The sequence below is a fragment of the Crotalus tigris genome, unplaced genomic scaffold, assembly GCF_016545835.1.
Source record: "Crotalus tigris isolate CLP2741 ecotype Arizona unplaced genomic scaffold, ASM1654583v1 scf7180000017601.7605149639:7615979, whole genome shotgun sequence".
Lineage (NCBI taxonomy): Eukaryota > Metazoa > Chordata > Lepidosauria > Squamata > Viperidae > Crotalus > Crotalus tigris.
The window spans coordinates 1,701,062-1,716,873 of NW_024096505.1; the positions used below are offsets into that span (position 1 = coordinate 1,701,062).

Here is a 15,812-nt window from a genome sequence, read left to right on the forward strand (position 1 = left end):
GTGTGGCTGCAGGGCCAGAGCCAGCTTGGCTGGTGCTTTGTCAGCTGCGGGGCCGGCTCTCCATGGCAGGGCAGCAGTGCTGGCGGGGCAGCTGTGGGCGGGGGCGTGGTGGGCAGTTGACCTTCCATGGGCTGCGCCAGCTGTGGTCTACGCAGTGCTGACCTGCGCTGCCACCACCTCACCCTGTGCACCTACGTGGCCATCCAGGAGCGCCTGGCTCATAACACCTGTCTCCGCTGCCCACCCCTGCGCAGTCCAGCTGTGTAGATTTTTGGACAAGTGAGAAATGGAGATTGAATGTTGATACTCTAGCTGCAGCACTTGCCATAAAATTCAATATGAAGGATATTTCTTGTTCAGATATTTCCAATATATTGTTAGAAGATAATACATTGACAAAAAATATTCATTCAATGGAAAAATACTCATTTAAATAATTAATAGGCATGTAAGCATAATTACAATATAAAATGTTATTGTTACAAATGTTTTTATTATGCATTTATCATATTATAGTGTATTCTGTATTATTGTTGCAATAAATACAATGTTTCTTTTATTTACGATATTTTTTTCTTCAATTTATTCGTGTCCTCCTTTTCATTGTAAAAAATTTGGTCACCTTATTATATTGTAATATAGTTTTAATTATTCTGCTTCTGTAAGCTGCCCAAGTAACTTTTGTGAGATGGGCAGGTACAGTATATAAATAAATAAACAAGTAGATCAGCTTGGTAAGTGTATCTGGAAAAATTTATGATCGAAAGCGCACAAGAGGCAACAATGAGCTAAATCTGAGATATTTAATGTGACTTTATGTCAGAAAAATATATACAGATCACATTTTTGATCATTAGCAAGTTACTGAGAAATAAAATTTATTGCACATTTTATGATTTTGAAAAAGAATATGATAAAGTGAACAGGTTTGAATTACAGAATACTTTGCACAGCTATGAGTTGATTACTGAATGTGGTAAGAAGAATACAATACAAAGCATGCATGAGAATAAATAAATGGTTTGACACTGAGCAGGAATAAGACTAGGATGTGTGAGACCACTTTGGCTGTTCCATATCTTTGTGTAAAAATGTACAGTATAAGAAATGCTTATGATGGCCTTAGAGAAGTGTTGGAGACATGGATTTTTATGTAGACAATACCATGAGAATTTGAAATATTTGTACCATTGTTAGCGTGTATGATGTAACATTTAAAATTATACTCCTGATGCTCCTAATCCTGGACAAGATTGATCTGGGTTGGCAATTGTGTGCTACTTTGTAAATAACCAGGATCAAGAAGCATCCAAAATCGTGGCCAAATTTTAAGTCACAACAGTGAAAATCAGTAATCTAGGTAGCTTAGTCATAGGCACAAATACACAGATTTATATTCTGTACTCTTTTCCAACTTTTTTGTCCATGGCCATGTATTTTAATAAAAATTAAAATTATGACAGGAAAAAAGCAGCCCTTCGCTGTTGTCAAGCTATGAATGCTGCTGGAGGTCATAAACAGCAATTTAAACTTTGCTCTCAAAGAGACTGATGGCCTTAGCCATTAAGAGTGTAACAAGTTAATATGCTTTCTCAAAATGACACTGATATATAATAGCAATGAATAGAGGATGCAGGTGCAGGCGCTTAACAGTTTTTCTCTAAAGACCTATTAATTGCCTCCAACCATATTTTTTTTCTCACAGAATCAGCTTTAATTTGAAGAGGGAAGCAGCCCAGAGACTTGTGATAAATACCAGAAATACATTAACAGAGAACATAATAGCAGTGTATTTTGGTTCCATTTTAAAAAGAAATTACAGCTGTTTAGAAGAATACATTTAATTCATTTGATGCATAAGTGCCTCCAAATAACAACTCATAAATAAGGACATTTGCAACCTTCTTCCTCAGAAGTGGGTCAATTACTGATTGAAGGGCTACATAATTGTGCAAAGTGTACATTGTGGGTGGATTAAACAATATTCTTGATCACCAGAAACGGACTAAAAAAACAGCAAATCATTCATCCAAACACATGCAGAATTATTTGAAAGTGGTGCATGAAGAAATACATTAAACTCCAAACATGAATACAAGTTATATTCCTCCAAAGCATTTTTACCATAATGAACATGGGGAGATTATTCAGTTAAACGAACAAGCCAACAGTTCCTGTTTTGTGTGAAAGAAAAGTCTGAGCTCCCACCTACATGTTTCCTTCTTGTGAAAAGAACTGTGACTAAGCAAGCAGCATTTTTAACTAGTAGGCATATGGCTTGGATGTGTTTTTCAAGAAGAAACATTCATGTCCTTGTAATGCAGCACCTTCCTTATGGATGGCTCTGAATTTATAAGTAGAAGAACATCTTATGAAACTTCAGATTGGGAATTCCATGCATTCTCCTTTTAGCAACACCTTGATGGTAGGTGAAGAAGAAGTTAGGTAGCAGGTATTTATTTCTCTTGGATCATTGTGTTCATCTTCAATGTATTTTCTAAGCATTTGTTTTAAAGAACTGAAATGAACATCACAGAGACATTCTCCTTCCTTTCCTGTTTTATACATATTTCTGGTGCTCATCTGTATTTATTTAAGAACATGTATCAGCTGCCCCAATCTGGCTGACTGTGGGCAGTATATGTGAGTAAATTGATATAGAGTACTTCAGCAATTAAAATGAAGACAAAACCTCTGGTCCCAGTGACTGACCCAGATTGGATCTTGCACAATTAAAACAGTCCATCACTATTCCCAAATAAGGGCAATCTATTATACTGTACAATTAAGCAAAACTTTGGGCTAAACTCTGAGCACATTTACAAGCAACATGGCCAAAATTTCATATGTCTATATGCTGCCCATCACATTTCTTTCCAAGATTTCTCATCCATTGGTTAATCTTAGCTGTCAAACCTCAGTGCACCATACAGAAGCCCTTTGAGGATCTTTTTGTACCTCATTTTATTCCAGTCAGATAACAGATCTTTTCTCAACATTTTTTTCACACATTGTGTTAAGCCAAATTTCCAGAACCAGAGCATATCAAAAGCCATTAGCTGTGGATAATAAACGATAATAACAAAAACCACATGGTACACTGTCAAAATTAAATCATATAGCTTAACATGATATTTGAATGAGACCTACATCTTTTTTTAAACAGCTTATTTTGCCTATTCTAACTTTTGTATCTGTTATCTGTGCACAAGGCACTGTATTAGTAATATCCTTTGGCCCAATGCAGCACACGTGGTTTGAAGAGATGCATTAGCTAAGCAGAGGTTTGTCAGTATTCGTAAGTGATTCATAAAATTATCCAGGGCTTTTTTTTGTCATAGAATGCCCAGAACGGAGTTCCGGCACCTTTTTTGGATGGAACCTTGTAGGGTAGGCAAGGTGTGTTGTATGACGTGTGAGTTCCGGCACTTTTTTTTTTTTTTTTTTTACAAAAAAAGCACTGAAATTTGGGGTGTGCTGCTTCAATCCATTTCACTGTAATACTGCAATAGATGAACCGGTTCACATACTGTAAGTTGTTTTGCCCATCTGTTTTCATTCTTGCTCTGCTTGTTCCCAAGACACACTATTGGGCTTGAAAGATGACCAACAATGGTAGTAGCAATACTCCCAAGCCATAAACTGAGTGTGGGCTTGCTGAATCCTCCGTCTTTCAAAAGCTTTCTGTAGATCTTGCATATATGGTTTGGTCTATCCATTCTTGATCTTGTATTTGTATCATTTATATCATATTATTATTATTGCAATTGGATACATTATAGCACTCCAAACTGGACCTTTATAAAATAGTTACCAATCTCTTGGCCAATGTAAGCAGACATCTAACAACATGAACTTCCCTTTCTACCAGGACTTTCAACCTTGAATGCCTTATACTGAATGAAATTTGTTTGTTTTTGAAGGTTCACTTTCCAACTGTGAAGGTTTTAAGAAGTAAGCTGCAATATTCTTTATCAGAGGATATCTACCACATGAGGTAAACTTCAAAGAAAAAAATATTGCAGCATACCAAGTTTGGTTAAATCAAATCTTGCCAATGGCTCACTAGGCAAACATAAGCTTACTGTAGTGTTATGTTAGTAGATTATTTCAGACAACTATATAAGATCAAATGAGTCTGTATACTAAAAGAATTTAAAACAGTGATGTAATAATAAAAACTAAAGCAAGGTAGAAGAAAAATACCTAGTCCAAGTGCAGCTTTAGCTATTGATTACACTAATGCACCATTTGTCCTTGAAAGAGCAGTGTAGTTATGGTTCCCATACAATCTCTTTTCCTCTCCTGACAGCTTATTGAGCTGGTAGTCAATTTTTAGACTCCTTCAGTGGTGGGATTCAAATACCTGAACAACTGGTTCTCTGTGTGGATGCAGGCCTGGGCTAAGGCCTAGAATGGACTTCTGGAAGTAGCATCCATGCACTTCCGGTGGGCCATTCCAGGGCTGGGAGGCCTCTTCTAGGCCTCCGAGGCCTAGAATGGACTTCTGGAAATGGCATCATGCCCTTCCAGTGGGCCGTTCTAGGTCTGGGAGGCCTCCTCCAGGCCTAGAATGGACTTCCTGAAGCAGTGTGCATTCAGCTGTTTCTCCAAATTCAACATTTAGCTACTGGTTCTACCAAACCGGTGCGAACCGGCTGAATCCCACCACTGGACTCCTTCCATATCCAATATTTGTATCTGATCTGGAATTGATCTCCATGATACAGTGTTTTGAATAATTTCACTAGCTAAGCCAATTAGGTTTTGTCCAACTGCTGCTATAGAGGAAATGTTGAGAAAACAGTTGAATTGGTAATTTGTAATATTTTACTTTAAAGTGGAGTAAGTCAGAACTGTAAATCAGAACTGTTGCATGACAAGGTGATTCTGTTCATCTGCTGGTTAGACTTCTGGACCTCTGCCCCAAAGTCCTGGCTACATGGGATTGCTGAACCCATGTCAATAATGCCCCAGACATCAACAGCATCTTAATTGTTTCAGTATTTAAGGACACATCTTACAATGGTTTGCCAAGAGTCCAATTCCAAAAAGTGGTCAAGACTACAATAAAAACTAGATTGGATTTAAAATGTAGTTGAAATTAATGTGCCATGCAGTTTAAACTAATTAAATTATTAATAGGGTTACAGCCACAGAATTAATAATTTTATATTTTGGGAGTCACATTAAAAATGATAGTTTGGCAAGAAGTTTTGGAGTCTTTCTGGAGGCTACAAGCCTTTCTGGGAAAATAGCAAACTGCACATTTAATTTCCTCTGACACACTCTCTGTTTTCAGAGGGAACATTTCAGTTATAAAAATGAGTGTAAAGAAGCAGCCTTTGTGAAAATGGAATGAGGAACAAGCAATGAGGGGTAGCCCCGGGCTTCAGTTCTCTCAAGCTGTTTGATTACAAACAGCTGCTGACCAGTAAAGCAGAAAACTGTTTTCTTAGCTAGCCTGAAATTGATGTTTTGTCAAACATGTGAGAAAAGTGACAGAAGGCAGAAAGTGGGGCAGAATCTGGTTCCCATTCATATACTGTAACTATTTCTGAAATGACTCTTCATACAAATTCATCATTCCCCTCCCCCCTCCCCAATGTTTTCAAAAAATCACCCAAAGCATTAAAAATAACCACATATAAAATATACAAAAGGGAATACTTACAACAACCATTTGCTTGTTTTGTTTTGATATAAGAATATATTATTTAAAAGACCACTTTAAAAATTAAAAAAAAAAAAATCGTATGCAACAATGATGGCTCTTTAACATTTGTACCCATTAGGAAAAATACTAGTTTTTAGAAAAGGAATGTGAAAAGTGCTTGAGTAGTGTTAATTATTCAGCTTCATCCTTCATCTGTGCTGGATAATCCCACAATGCTTCAATGAACTTGCCATACTTCTAAGGGATCTTTTTTTATCAACTGTAATGCTAAAATTAAAATATAAACATCATTAGGCTCAAAGAATAATGTCTGGTTGTTCTGCTGTTTTTAAAGGACATGTCCTCATGATGCTGGCTTCTCATTCCCAGCCCATTTGACCATTTTAAGTTATTCCAGGTGCACTTCTCCCTCTCCTCTGGCCTACCCCAGGACAAAGAAGGTTGGCAAGAGAAGTGACGGTGTTGACATGCTGATTCTTTCCCCATCAGGCCTCTCATAGAACTACTCTGTGGGATCAGAAACTGGGCAAATAAAAAGCCCCCATACATACATACTTCCCCCCACCTCCAGATCTGATGTTCAGTGGAAGGGCAGACCAAACCCATAGGAATCCACCAATCTCTTTATTTTTTTTTCTTCCACATTGCAGTTGTAAGGACAATGCCACTTTCTACCTCATGACTGAAGCAAAATAAGGGCTTTGCAACAAGGTCAGTGCAATGCGTACTGTGCTGCTACCTCAGTGCCTGAAGGAAAACACAGGTAGTTAGCAACCATTCAAATTACAACGGCACTGAAAAAAAATGACTTATGACCAGTTTTCATACTTGTGACAGTTGCAGTATCCCCATGGTTAAGTTATAAAAATTCAGATGCTTGGCAATTGGCATGTATTTATGACAGTTTTAGTGTCCTGGGGTCATGCAATGACCTTTTGTGACATTCTGACAAGCAAAGTCAATGGGGAAGACAGATTCACTTAACCGTGTTACTCATATAACAACTGCAGTGATTCTTAGCAACTGTGACAAGAAAGATTGTAAATTGGAGCAAAACATATTTAGCAACTGTCTTGCTTAGCCACAGAAATTTTGGCTCAATTTTGGCCATAAATTGAGGACGACTTGTAGTATGGCAGTGTGGGGACAAAGTCGCTATAACACAGCTAACCAAGGAAATAGTAGGATTAGAGTAGATCAAGCAACACTTAATAAAACCTTGTACAAAATAGAGCACTATTGGACTACAACCCTCTTCTTCACTGCCAGCATGTCTAAAAGATAACGACTGGCATATCTAGAGACAAGTCATAGCTAGTCTGTTTTAAGGCCATTTGATATTAATAAAGCCAAAGCAAATAATTAAAGATATTTGGGTTCTACTGTAATAATAATAATAATAATAATAGAGTTGGAAGGGACCTTGGAGGTCTTCTAGTCCAACCCCCTGCTTAGGCCGGAAACCCTATACCATTTCAGACAAATGGTTGTCCAGTCTCTTCTTAAAAACTTCCAGTCTTGGAGCATACACAACTTCTGGAGGTAGGTTGTTCCACTGATTAATTGTTCTGTCAGGAAATTTCTCCTTAGTTCTAGGTTGCTTCTCTCTCTGATTAGTTTTCATCCACTGCTTCTTGTCCTGCCTTCAGGTGCTTTGGAGAATAGCACCTGAAGGCAGAATAAGAAGCAATGGATGGAAACTAATCAAAAAGAGACTTGAATGAACATCAGTGAACATCAGTGGGACTTGAATGTATTTGTGTTTCATTGGATTGTGACTTTTAGGTTTCTTCCATTCTTAATTGGGCCATTACAATAATATTTGCTGCAACAGTTTCCTACTGATAAGCCAATAATAGAAACCACTTGACTTTCTATTTGTTATTGAGTCTCTATTAAATTAATATTTGACCCAGGACTTCTGGGTTAGACGTTGTGTCATCATGGGCGCAGGAAAACGGGGCTCCATTTTCCACATCCGATTTTGCTATGCTGGGGACCCTAAAAAGGATCTAAAGTTGCCCTTGAGAGGTGATGAAGAAGAAAGGGACCCTCGTTGATTGCAGAGGGGTGACAGCCCTTCTGTTTGATCTGAGGAAGCAGTTCAAACTGGCAGAAGGAAGACTGGCCACCAACAACCCAAGATAAGCACTAATTAGCAACCTCTGAACAAGAAAGATGGAACTGGGTGAGAACAATCCCCTCTTTATAACTTTAAAAACTTTTCCTGGAAAAAAGAACTCCCAAAGCAAAGAATCCCCTAGATGAAAGAGAGAAGGGGAATTTCCACTCTGTTCTCTCAGGAAAAAAAAAGTGGCGAATAACTTTCTTCGGTGAAAATTGGAGAAAACTACAAGATTAATTTGGATTTAATATAGCGACATGGCTTTGACAAATTTAGGAACAAAAATATTTTTAAAACTTTATATTTGAAAAGATATTTGGAAAGTTGGTGAAATAGGTTTGGATTTAAAAACTGGAAGATGGATGTTAATGACATCTAGTGGTGAACCCTGGCATTACAATTTATTATGCTTAAAGAAAATTTGACACTAAGCTCAGACATAGATAAGGCTCTTTGTTGTTCCTGGAAACTTTCACTTTTGCAGATTGCAGCTGGGAAAAGGGGGAAAAATTAAATCCTTGGGCTGTTTTATCTGTATAAAGGAGACAATAAACTATTCTAAATTGGCCAGCCTGGATTACAAATATTGCCTGACTTTTAGTTTCAAGAATTATCAAGAAATATTAAGAAACAGTGGGAAACTTCAAGAAACAATTGTTTTAAATTATGAGGAGACTAAAAATAATTTAAATAACATAAATGAGCAACTCTCCAACTTAAACCTACAAGCAAAAAATATTCAGAAAATGACCACAAAGGATGAACTAGAAACTGAGAAACTAGAGGAAAAAATAGAGGAAACTGACATAAAGACAGAGGATTCGAAAGAAGAAACCAACAGACAGGTGCAGATAAATAAAAATTTTCCTGGAAGTGGGAAAGACATTTTACTTTGTAAGACTTCAGATCATATTTGAGAACAAGAAGAATTGATAGAATGGATGACAGAGCTGTTAGGAAAAATGCTGAAAACTGGGGAACAAGAAGCTAAAAGAGTAACTGAAGAAGAAAGAAAATGGAGGCTGTTTAACGAATATAAATGGATTAAGCATTTTTACAAAAACACTTTAATTAAATTGTCTTTTTTATTCCAAATAATATATACTTAAATATACTGACTTGCAAAGTTATTTGGCAAAGTAAGTAAGTAAGTAAGAAAGTAAGTAAGTAAGACTGAAGAAAATAGAGGTCCTGACTAATTAGATGAGATATTATACCATCTAATGGACGTTTGAATATGATTAAAAGAATAGACAATTTTTAGAAATAAAAGGACCATTATAAAATAAAAGGATGTGATTTGTAACTAGGATAATGTAATTTTCTATATGATGGGAAATATGAAAATACTAAGAGGGTTGGTATAAGGGAAGTTTTTAGTTACCCAAATGTAATTAATTATGAGAAAAATGATAATTGATAAAGTTATTTTGAATATTGATGGGAAATTAAAATTAAAAAAAAGAGAAAAAACAGGATACAGATCGAATAAGGGAACTTTGATTGCAAATACATTTGAGATATGTTTTGGCTAGATAAGATACTATGTGATAAAGATGTTTATATTTAATTGCATAGGTATTAATAGCAATAAGAATTATACTTGCATAGTGGGGGAAAATTATTATTATTGAAAGAAGAGAGGATCAGGAAAATACTGGATGGTGTAGTAGTGGATATTTTGAGTGAAAATTAACATATACCACTGAATGATAAAGGAACCCAGACACTGAGCTGTTTATTAAGTACTTATGATTGTAAAACTTGAAATTAATAAAATATTTACAAAAAATAAATAAATTAATATTTAACCCAGACAAAGGTATTCTGAGATTTTTCCCAAGGCATTTCTGATTAAGAAAATTGAATATATTGCAAAAAAAGCAATACATAGAGCAGTATATGGGCAAGATACTATAGAAACAATGTTTTGCAAGAATAAAAAGATATAAAAAGGTATACTAGCTGGTGTTAGCTTACATTAGATTTAGCTAAGTTTCCCTTTCTTTTTCTTATCATATGCATTTAGTATATTTTTTATTTTTTTAAATTTATTTTAAAATGTATATTTAAAATATATTTATTAAAATGCTTTTTATATTTATGTTTTCTGCACTTTGCATAAAACTATCTCAAAAGGGAATATTGTAGCATGATAGGAAGATATGTATGTATGTATGAATGAAATTGGCTGGATTCCTTTAATACAATGATTTCCTATTTTAAATATTTCAAACATTTGACTATTAAATATTTGCTATGGTATTCAGAACCCTTCAAAGAATAAGTAGAAATTATTTTGATATGTAACCTTTCTTTGTGCTTTGCTTTTCACTTCTTTCTGGTTTCACATGTCAAACTTTCGTTCTTCTTCTTCTGAAACTGAAATAAAGTAACTGGTTTATTGAAAGGTATGTCATTTCATAAATCAACTATTCAACCACTGTGTTATTAAACATCACACATAAAATTATTACTGTGTAGGGTCCAAAAAGATAAGTGGAGTTTTCAGTTGTCCCTGCAAAGGACTATTCCAAAGCCATTATAGGCTTTGTATTTATTTCCAGCAGTTAGGTGTTCAGCTAAGAAAAGCAACATATAATATGTTTTGCATAGAAATATGCTGTTTTTTGCTGACAGTTTCATAAGAGAGCTCAAAATCCAGGGTGGGGCCAGACATTCTTACTATATAGGTTGCATCCCATTCTAATTAAGATTGCAAAGGTCCAGCATGTTATCCTGGCGTGAACATTTTTTGAGTGAGTTTAAAGTAGACTGATAGGCATAACACTGTGAGTAATGTTTGCATCAGAGATGACTGTAAAAACTGCAAGAGCCCCACTGGATCACATCAATTATACAACTGCCCCAGCATTCTTCTTTTTTTTTAATGCAGTGGGCCCAAGCTTTTATAAGATCTCACAAACGTTTATGAACACAGGTCTCTGATGTTTGCTGCAACTGGCATTCATTGATGTTATTGCTATCATAGCTAACAGTAATCCAATATTCTGCCATTTTGAAACTTACTTACCCCCTTTTAAAAAATTCTAGGTAATGGCCATCCCTACATCTAGTAAAAGTGAGTTGTATGGATTAATTGCACACTGCTTAAAAAACTGGAAATCACTGCATTCACAGTTTTGACATTGTTTCAAACAGGGCTTTTTTTGTCATAGAACGCCCAGAACAGAGTTCTGGCATCTTTTTTGGATGGAATCTTATAGGGTAGGTAAGGCAGGTTGTATGATTGTGTGAGTTCCGGCACCTTTTTTTTTTTTTTTTTACAAAAAAAGCACTGGTTTCAAATAATCTGCAAAGATTGTTTTGAGAAGAGAAGAGACAAAAGGAGCTTTCAACTGCATTTTTCAGCACCCTTATCATCTTTTTCTCCCACCAGCTTCCCAGAGTACAGAATCCTTTCCTAAACCCAAATTTCAAGGTGAGTTCACAAAATCTACACAAATCAACAAGAGAGGAAATGCAGTTCAGGAAGAAGAGCAGCACAAATATGGAATGCTTACAGACTTATCCACTTGGCAAGATAAGATATCGACAGGTGATGATTTATTAGTTGGAGTTTAAAGTGCCCCCCCAAACACAAAGTACATTTTCATGGGAGGGATTTTTTTTTTTAAATGAACTGCTTTGAGAATAGCATTGAGCATGGTTTTAATTTTTTAAAACTACAGTAACTACTTAGTTATATAAGAGGAAACCAGGCAAGAAGCCATGTAACTAAATAGAGTACAAAACTTATTAAATTTTTGTTCTAAATTTTGTCAACCTCACCAGAAAGAAAGAAAATGGAGAATTTTCTCCAGAAAGATCCAGCCTTAATCCAGTCAGAAAAATTTAGGGAGTTTGAAAATCAAGAAAATGCAACAAAAATCTGAGAAAATAATAGCCTGATCTTTATTAGCAGGAGTTCCAAAGTCTTAGAACAACAGATTGGAAAGACCATCTATGTTGCCCTGTACATAATTATAGAAAAATGTTTAGCCTTTATTTTATTTGCCTGCTAAGAATTTTCAGTCACCTAAACAAAATACTGCCTTTTAAGAATGCTGGTAGAAGTGGGGTATAACATCTGCAAGCCTGCTTGATTAGTGTGCTGGCTTCACTGGTCATTACAGAAATCTACTTTGTGTTAGTGTTTCCATTGTTTCATTGCTCAGTTTGAAGGAGCAGCCAGTGAACTTTATCCTATTGGGAGGAAGACTAAAGCCTGCTCAGCTTTCTGTTGCACAACATAAAATTCAGTTCTCAGGAACCATAGCTGTCATTTAAAACAACCTCCAGAGCGGACAGGCCATAGACCTTCTAGACATAAGCCACTGTCTCCCACACAGATCAACCCACAGAAATAAAAATAAATCATATATGTTGCACAGTTGATATCATTCATGTCCTTCGCAACCAGAGGGTAGAAAATAAGGCTTTTTAAAATAGAATTTTGCTTCAAAGCCAAGAAGAAATGTGAATTGTAGGGATGGAATAAATTTGAATATAAAGGCCAAGATTGCAAAGTAGGCTGGGAAGTCAAAAAAAGGGGGAGCAATGGTAAGAATACAGAATGGGCATGCCCATTCAAACAGCTAGATGTGAGTTTGACTCAAGGGAGACAATAGTTGGCTATGGCTGCTGAACTCTGAATTTATTTAATTGTCCTTAGGGAACTGAGCTACCAAATACATTGAAATTGTTGATTGGTAGACAGATAATAAGCAGATTCATGTGATATTCCACGAAAAACCAGATGCCTAATTAAATAAATGACCAAAGCTCATCAGAAAGACCTAATAAAATTTCATAATTTTAACATTATTTGAACTGGGGGAGAAGACAGTCTGGGAGTATACTTTAGAATTTTCCTGGGAACCATTTGCTAACCCCAAGCACTGGGACTTGAAAGCCAAGTATACAGTATATTACAGGACCACTGCGCACTTTCTAAAATCTAAGTGTTGAAAACAATTAACAGAGGAGGTTCTGTTGAGAACCAACAGAAGCAATACTTGGTGTGGTAAGCAAAACTGGAAGAAAATAGGAACTTGAGATCTTCCATAATATTTGTGGACAGATAAATTTCTACTTATTTGTCTTTGGAGAAGAAAAAAAAATCTCCAAAAGTTTCACAGATATGGAACATGACATTTTAAAAAAAAATCCTGCATAATTTATAGGAATGGTTCCCCCCCCCCCCCGTGCTATAGCAGCATAACCTACGTTGGCAGCCTAAGCACCATTTTGCACTCTTTATTATGCTTGAAATAACTTTTTTCTAGGACATCGTTGGAGCAAAGTGGTGGCTATCACACATATCCATTCACACACAAACATAGGTTGAATACTGTTTGGAAAAGCAAAGTGACCTACTTTTTTGAAGAATGAGTCAGAGAAAGAAATACCTCAGATATTTTTCCAGAAAATATTTTAAGTGCAGGCAGACTAAAGAGAGCTGGTTAGAAGAGAAGTAGGATGAAAATAAGATAAAGCAATACCCGAGAAGGTGCTGTCCTGACCTCTTTCATAGCATCATCTATTTGTTTCAGCTCCTCATAGCGATCTCTGGATTCCCAAAGTGGCTGGAGCATTACTTCTTCAACTTCTGGGAAAAGCTAACATAATGGGGAAAGAAAAGTTATCTAATTATCACTGCATTAAAAAAATGCTAACATTATACTGTATGCAATAAAGAAGGATTGGGAGTAGGACCCTGGGAAATGGACACCTGTATTTTATAAAAGCCTGAGAAAAAATATTAACTTAAAAAAAAGATAAGTTGTCCTTTTAAATGAGGGCACCATTTTAGTTGGTCAAGTGGGGTTTGATTATATATTCCAAGTCCCTTACCCTTGTTACAGTTTCAAACATTGGAATAAGAACAAATTTGAGGAAGCCAATCTGTGCTGTTGGTTTGGTCACTTTGTCTCGGTCCATAAAAGGCGCCACTGGAAGACCTTCAGTCTTTTCCCGGTCACTCTACAACAAGTATAGCAATGTATCATAGGAATGTTAATACACAAACCATATCATTTATCTATTTTAAATCATCTGTCTAATACAATTTATGTAACTTGCATTTTAGCCCAAGCAGAGTTTTTTGAGTGCTGTTCAACCAGAGAAGCAATATTAATACAGTTTGAGAACAGGAGTCCCAACTGACAACTGTGTCATAAATGTCTCCGAAATATCTACCCCTCATATCTGGACTGGAACAGTGTAATATAGAGAAGAGTGACCCAACCCTTTCCTACAGACTCATCATTTCCCCACTGGAATCATCTCTGGCTTTACTTATATATGTCTGGGTTTTTTTAAAACAGGAGACTGATGTGTACCAACTTCCAAATGAGGGAAGATACTAAATTAGGCCCTGAATCAGTTTTTTTCTTCAAAATAAAAGGGGGAAATTAAGCCCACATCAAAAGAATAAATATACAGATGATGCAGTTTAAGTGAAAGAAGACCTAATCCAGGGGTCTTCAAACTTGGCCCTTTTATGACTTGTGGACTTCAATTCCCAGAATTCTTCAGCCAAACACACTGGCTGAGGAATTCTGGGAGTTGAAGTCCACAAGTCATAAAAGGGCCAGGTTTGAAGACCCCTGACCTAATCTCTGATGAGATTGTTTTCTGGTTTTATACATTTATATTACAGTATGTATAAATGTTTGTGTGTTTGTAGACTAACAGGCTGACATACAGATAAACGCTGACATGAAATTGGTGGTTAAAGTTACTTATTTTGCAATAAGGGAAATATGTTAAATAAAAAAATACCCAACTCTTCTTCCTCTTTTCTGTTCTCAGTCACCAACAAGTTTTACTTGATGTGCATCACTGTGATAGCCTAATCTTTATCTATTGTTATTCCTTTATCTATTGCTCCCTACAATTGCCTCCAAAAGAGAGATTTAGTAAAGTGACCTTTCAGAACTAACTTGACTAATCTATTAAAAACTACCAGACTTTCCTTTCCTCTCCTTTCTTTCTCTTAACATTTTTTCACTGATTACAGGCTTAGTTATATAATTCAACATCTATCACCTGACCCACTTAGTTTTCCTTAGCTAGCTGTGTTTTCTATTGCCTCAAATCTGATCTGCTTGAGTTTGAAAATTCTTTATATGCTGAGTTGACTGGCAGAAACCACTCTCAAGAGAGAACAAGCACTATTCGGCTATTATCATCTTTCTAGGTTGCAAACTGTTGCAATCTGCAGTTAGACACAAAACTTACTGCAAGTATTTTTTTCAACGGAGTGGATCCACAAAGTCAGTCCAACATATCATCCATGTGCAGAAGTCAATCAGGCTGTCTGCAGAATCTTAGTGTAACAATAATCAAAACACAACCTCTACTGTCCACCCTAGAGGGAAGCTACAATAACTTTTGGTATGACAGGAAAGACAGTTGGAGCTTGCAAATCCTTATGTGAAAGGGAGCCTGTATGGAGATTGCCTATGCAGCTATCCCACTATTCTGGTATCCACTACCACTTTCTCATTATGCTTTACAACAACCAGTCCTGTAGTCCTAGCACAGCAGCATTGCAATTGGATGGACTTCAGATGGGATTTATAAATATAAATCATTATGGTGATTAATCTGTAACTGTGTATCTTTTTACCTGCATGAAATATTCTTCCAATAAGCAGTCCACCCATGGTTCTGCTATTTCCATTGGGCGAACTTCATTGGAGATATCACAGCATTTGATCAGTATCATCTTCAGCTGAAAACAGCAAAGCAGTTTATGTGAGATCTTTATTTTATATGCCAATGTTTTCTCCACTTTGTTGTGGAAAGTCAGCAGTGAAATTAATACCAGGGCAAATAAAATTTGTTTGAACAATGGACTCTCTGTAATGATCAAAGCAAAACATACAGCCAAATTAGAAATCCTTCTCTGTTCTGATCCTGATATCACAGGAGGTGGGCCCTTTGACAACAACTTCAAATCGCCATTTTGTGGAATATTGGTTTCTATTGCTTTAACGTCCA

The 15,812-nt window shown here is 36.2% G+C and overlaps 1 protein-coding gene across 8 annotated transcripts in view; it reads right to left on the reverse strand.

Annotated features, from left to right (window-relative positions):
* Positions 1 to 798: 798 nt before the first annotated feature.
* PDE9A (phosphodiesterase 9A) overlaps positions 799 to 15,812 on the reverse strand; it is a 79,839-nt gene continuing 64,825 nt past the window's right edge. For 5 of the 8 annotated variants that reach the window (XM_039368893.1, XM_039368875.1, XM_039368884.1 and 2 more), the window contains 5 exons: positions 15,439 to 15,543; positions 13,659 to 13,787; positions 13,307 to 13,423; positions 10,114 to 10,184; positions 799 to 5,944 (listed from right to left, as the gene is read on the reverse strand). In XM_039368893.1, coding sequence (XP_039224827.1) covers positions 10,134 to 10,184; positions 13,307 to 13,423; positions 13,659 to 13,787; positions 15,439 to 15,543 — 402 coding nt within the window. In that variant the 3' untranslated portion in view covers positions 799 to 5,944; positions 10,114 to 10,133. Of the gene's footprint in view, positions 5,945 to 7,284; positions 10,185 to 13,306; positions 13,424 to 13,658; positions 13,788 to 15,438; positions 15,544 to 15,812 lie in introns of those variants that run through there. The other 3 variants (XM_039368901.1, XM_039368866.1, XM_039368848.1) reach the window with 2 other exon arrangements.